Raw genomic sequence first — 6,000 nt, forward strand, 5'->3', positions numbered from 1 at the left:
GAGAGAGTCTTGCTCTGTGGCCCAGGCTGGAGTGCAGTGGCGTGATGTCGGCTCACTGCAATCTTCATCTCCCGGGTTCAAGCATTCTCCCGCCTCAGCCTCCTGAGTAGCTGGGATTACAGAGGCATGTATGTGCCACTACACCTGGCTAATTTTTTTTGTATTTTTAGTAGAGACGCAGTTTCACCATATTGGCTAGTCTTGAACTCCTGACCTGAGTGATCTGCCTGCTTCAGCCTCCCAATATGCTGGGATTACAAGCGTGAGCCACCGCGCCCGGGCCCTTCTGCATTTTTAAATTACTCAGAAGCTTGATTGAAAACCTGTGATCTGGCCAGGCGCAGTGGCTGAAGCCCGTAATCCCAGCACTTTGGGAGGCCGAGACGGGCGGATCATGAGGTCAGGAGATCGAGACCATCCTGGCTAACACGGTGAAACCCCGTCTCTACTAAAAAATACAAAAAACTAGCCGGGCAAGGTGGCGGGCGCCTGTAGTCCCAGCAGGAGAATGGCGTAAATCTGGGAGGCGGAGCTTGCAGTGAGCTGAGATCCGGCCACTGCACTCCAGCCTGGGCGACACAGCGAGACTCCATCTCAAACAAAAAAAAAAAAAAAAAAAAACCTGTGATCTGAGACAGTGATTCTTCTCAGAACCACGACTTTCCTTACTGCTGATGAGAATTTATAGCGTATGTAGCATAGGCTTGTTGGAACAAATACACAAAAGTTCTAAATTGTTGTTTTAGATAATTAAAATGATTTTAATTAACATGACTAATTTTGATATCATAGTTAGTCTTACATGGTGTTGCTAGTAGACCTGCTGCTTTGTGGGAAAGCCAGAAACGTTGAAATCTGCCTGAGTTCCATCAAGTGCTATCTTTTCCTTTGCTAGCTGTGGGACTTTAGGCAGGTGGCTTAACTTTGCTGATCCTGTCTCCTCAGCTGTAAAATGGGGATAACAATAGTAGTACATGCCTCCTAGAGTAATAAAGATTGTGAAAACACGTGAAACATTTACTCTGTGTCTGACACATGTAGTATGCACATTGCCATGTTAGCACCACAGGGATGTGAGAATTGAAATTATGCCTGTCAAGCACTGAGCACATTGTGTGACACTAAGGGGCAGCTGTCACTGTCATAGTTGTGGCTTCCAGTACAGTGAGGACGTGAACGGTTCAAAATGTACTCTTTCTTTAGCCAGGGAGGCAAAGTGTCACACTGAGACAGAATAACCCACCAGCTCAGAGTGGATCTCATGCTGCTGAGAAAGGCAACAGTGACTGGCCAGAGAGGCCTGGACTGACACAGACTGGCCCTGGACACAGACGGATGCTGCGGAGACACACGGTGGATGATGCAGTCGTGTCCCAGGGCCTGGAGGTTGCTGCTCCCCAAGAGGTTAGTGCTTCCCGGTCCTAACAGGAATGACGAGTTGTTGAACCTGCTGCCAGGAAGCAAGGATGCAACAAGATGATGCTGACTGAGGACTAAATGTTCTTCCATGAAACTGGCTTGAGAAGTCTTCAGCACCAAGTTCCTGAAAGCTTTTCTGTGGCTAAGAATGCAACAAAAAAGTTCACCACCACCATCTCTCTCCTCTTCAAAGTTAATGAATACACTTGAAACAGACAAATTCCAGTAGAGTCCAGATCCTTAAGCCAGAGGTGCATGCTTCTTTTTAAGTATGAGGGTTTGTTGGTCACAGGGGGAGAGGTTTCACCACCAGATTCTGACCTCCTCCTCCCAAAAGGTGCTAAACCTCTCTGACCTGTGTACATTCACAAACCACAACTAGAATTCCTCTACCTGGGATGAAGCGGGAGAGAAGCAATTTAGGTTTCATTGTACTGTAGAGGCCAGGCTGAAATGTCGTATCTGAAGGAAGAAAGCAACAGCTGGACAACGTTTCTTTGCAAAGCAACACTTGAACCAAAAGATGCCTCAATCCCATTTTGATGTTCATTTTAGTGAAAGGATGCATCAGACCTCTTCCACATCATGCATGTGGGACAGGTTGGTTATCATTTTCCTTCTAACAAATAGGTACAGATATTTGGTTACTACACGTGCGTCTGTAGCAGTGTTTCTAGAAACATCCCTTTTTGTTGAGAACCTCCTGTGAATGTCACACTCACACCTGACGGATGGTTACTGGATTAGAGAGTAGATTTGGCACATCTTTTCTTAGTCTTTTGATTCAGATTCAAAACTTAATAGCACAAACCAGGTCAAAGTTACTTTCAGTTAGAATTTATTGCCATTTATTCCTTTTTATAAATTTCTGTAGATTATTTTTTTTTTATGTTATTGGCCTAGAGCTACAAGTATATAGGTTTGTCCTGAATCCATTTTCAAATGACCTTGTAATAGGGAAATGGTTTTGTCCATGTTCTTGGAAATACTTGTGTATGTACAGAAGGGAGGGGTTATTTTTCTACAAAGTAATTTATGATTTCTAATTTTCTAATGTGCCTTGGATATGTGCCAAATGATGGAAAAGAAACAGTAAACTTTATGATTCTTGAATGTGTCATGGTATGCTTTTTTAGTTGTTTGGCTGTGGATGTTTCTCGGCCTCTCTGCTGTAAACATTTGCTTTGTGTGTGGGAAAAGTGGTCCCCATTGAATGGATATGTATTTTTCAGTTACAGATGTGAGATGATTGAAACATGGGAACTTGATCACTTAGCTCATTATCCATCTACTGACCAAGGCCGACTTAACCCAGTAGGCACAGTGTCCAGGGCCCACAAAAATGTTTTTCTTTGGAAATCAGAAGAATAAAATGAATACAGCTTCCTACCCCAAATAGGAAATGAGTCCTGTTGCTTTGCTGATTTCTTTGATTTTTCCTCCTTTTCCCTACTTTTTCTTTTTTGAGACGGAGTTTCACTCTGTCACCCAGGCTGGAGTGCAGTGGCACGATCTCGGCCTACTGCAACCTCCGCCTCCTAGGTTCAAGCAATTCTTCTGCCGCAGCCTCCTGAGTAGCTGGGACTACAGGCGCCCACCACTGTGCCTGGCTACTTTGTTAGTTTTAGTAGAGATGGCGTTTCACTGTGTTAGCCAGGATGGTCTCAATCTCCTGACCTCATGATCCACCCGCCTCAGCCTCCCAAAGCGCTGGGATTACAGGCGTGAGCCACCATACCCAGCCTTCCCTACTTCTTTTAAACAAAACCACCTTATAGACTGAAGCTGCTGTGGTTCCATACCATCCTAATTAAGAAAATACATCCTATACAGTTTATCAGCACAGGTATTCTCAGGATACAAATGTGCACATTTGACACCACCTAATATTTTGGGGTAGTACAATATAATTTTGAAAACATTTTTTTTGAGATGGGAGTCTTGCTGTCACCCAGGCTGGAGTGCGATGGCACGATCTTGGCTCACTGCAGCCTCCGCCTCTCAGGTTCAAGCAATTCTCCTGCCTTAGCCTCCCAAGTAGCTGGGATTATAGGCGCCTGCCACCACGCCTGGCTAATTTTGTATTTTGGTAGAGACAGGGTTTCACCATGTTGGCCAGGCTGGTCTCGAACTCCTGACCTCAAGTGATCTGCCCACATTGGCCTCCCAAAGTGCTGGGATTGCAGGCATGAGCCACCACGCCCAGCCGAAAACATTTTCACATATACCCTTTTTATTTCAACAATTGCTGTGGGTGGTAGAATTGTCAAATGGGGAAACAGTTTCAGAAAAATAAGGGGGCTGCGAGGGATCTCACAGCCAGGATCAAGGTCTTGTTGGCAGTGGCAGCTGCAAGCTTGGTGTACCCTTCCTCTGGGAGGGATCTCACAGCCAGGATCAAGGTCTTGTTGGCAGTGGCAGCTGCAAGCTTGGTGTGCCCTTCCTCTGGATAGGTAAATGCTGTTTCTTTTTGAGCTGTTCTGGTCATCAGTAATGTTTTCCATCGTTAAGTGACTCCCTTGATTATTTTTAAAAAACAGTTGTCGGCCGGGCGCGGTGGCTCAAGCCTGTAATCCCAGCACTTTGGGAGGCCGAGATGGGCGGATCACGAGGTCAGGAGTTTGAGACCATCCTGGCTAACACGGTGAAACCCCATCTCTACTGAAAATACAAAAAACTAGCTGGGCGAGGTGGCGGGCGCCTGTAGTCCCAGCTACTCGGGAGGCTGAGGCAGGAGAATGGCATAAACCCGGGAGGTGGAGCTTGCAGTGAGCTGAAATCCGGCCACTGCACTCCAGCCCGGGCGACAGAGCAAGACTCCGTCTCAAAAAAACAAACAAACAAAGAAAAAACACTTGTCATTCTGGCCAACATGGTGAAACCCTATCTGTACTAAAACTACAAAAATTAGTTGGGTGTAGTGGCACGCACTTGTAATCCCAGCTACTTGGGAGGCTGAGGCAGAATTGCTTGAACCCGGGAGAAGTGCAATCATGCCATTGCACTCCAGGCTGGCAACAGAGCAATACTCCATCTCAAACAAAAACAACCAGTTTTTTCCAATTGCTTTTCCTACTCAAAACCTGATGTGACAGTTGAGAAATTAATGCCCTAATTTCCATTTTTGTGAAAAAAAGTTTTGAATTCAAAGTAATGTGAGTTCACTCATTTAATTTATAAAGTTTAGAATGACCACTCTCCACTCCCTAAAATGTGCTCCAGCCTTTTGTTGCCATCAGGAACCTCTCTCCTTGACACAGAACCACTTTTCACTCTCAGGTAGGTGTCTGAAAGAATCTGACCATCTTTAAACACATTCACAGCAGTTGCCATTAGGACAGTGGTTATCCTGTGAGAGAAAGCACAGAACTTGTGAAGTGCCTCATATTCCCCTAGCATTTGTATGTAAAAGAGGCTTAAAGCAAAATTTACCTGTAACTGGGATTTTTTCAAAATCCCTGACCAAATTTTTTTTAAATTACCAGTTTACCCTGACAGAAAATCCCCAACCAGATTTCATCTTATGATCATTCTATTCTTTTAAAAATATGTTAATGTGGCCGGGCACGGTGGCTCAAGCCTGTAATCCCAGCACTTTCGGAGGCCGAGGCGGACGGATCACAAGGTCAGGAGATCGAGACCATCCTGGCTAACACGGTGAAACCCCGTCTCTACTAAAAAATACAAAAAACTAGCCGGGCGAGGTGGCGGGCGCCTGTAGTCCCAGCTACTCGGGAGGCTGAGGCAGGAGAATGGCATGAACCCGGGAGGCGGAGCTTGCAGTGAGCTGAGATCTGGCCAGTGCACTCCAGCTTGGGTGACAGAGCGAGACTTCGTCTTAAAAAAAAAAAAAATACGTTAATGTTCTTAAGGGTTCTACTTATTTATAATGTTAGGTATTATTTTAATACTTTCTTCACTGACAACAGTTGCAAATTTCAAATACAGCAGAATCTCCAGTTTGAACATGTATCAGTAGTATGCTGGCTAACGCAAAGACTGGGGTTTGTAAACCACATTTCCCTTCACTTTTTTACTGATCTTATTCACCTTGTTAAATGTTATGAATGTAATCCTGTGCTGGGTCTCACAGGACTAAGATATTTAAACGGTTACCCCCAAACAGCTGGTTGATGGTTAAGTTTATGATTTAAATATATGAGCAGTGGCTTGCACCTACAGTCTCAGCTACGGGGGAGGCTGAGATGGGAAGATCACTTGAGCTCAGGAGTTTGAGGCCAGCCTCAGCAACATAGCAAGTCTCCGTCTCTGAAACCCCTAATTTATGAGTGCAGGTTTTCATAACCTAATGGAAAGCAAGCACAACAGAAGAGATAGCATTTGCTTTAAGTCACCTGCAACATTATGAGTGATATGTTACCAAAATGTTTACACACCAAACTGTCTCAACTGGATCTGAAATCATTAGTAGTCATTTCTCTTACAAACATGTTTGTTACTGTAGTAGTATTAACAACATGTCTAATTATTTTGGTTATTTTTTTCTGTCATCACCCTAGTTATTTTGGAGGGAGTGGTATTTGTTAATCTCAGTACCTCTGGAAAAACAGATTATAAATG

General features: G+C 44.5%; 1 protein-coding gene across 5 annotated transcripts in view; it reads left to right on the forward strand.

The window, feature by feature from the left end:
• Positions 1 to 2,532, forward strand: part of ANKRD27 (ankyrin repeat domain 27) — a 79,839-nt gene extending 77,307 nt beyond the window's left edge. For all 5 annotated transcript variants that reach the window (XM_017861716.1, XM_017861719.1, XM_017861718.1 and 2 more), the window contains one exon: positions 1,204 to 2,532. In XM_017861716.1, coding sequence (XP_017717205.1) covers positions 1,204 to 1,425 — 222 coding nt within the window. In that variant the 3' untranslated portion in view covers positions 1,426 to 2,532. The remainder of the gene's footprint in view (positions 1 to 1,203) is intronic.
• The last annotated feature ends 3,468 nt before the right edge of the window (positions 2,533 to 6,000 follow it).

Source organism: Rhinopithecus bieti, unplaced genomic scaffold, assembly GCF_001698545.2.
Source record: "Rhinopithecus bieti isolate Rb0 unplaced genomic scaffold, ASM169854v2 scaffold_62779, whole genome shotgun sequence".
Lineage (NCBI taxonomy): Eukaryota > Metazoa > Chordata > Mammalia > Primates > Cercopithecidae > Rhinopithecus > Rhinopithecus bieti.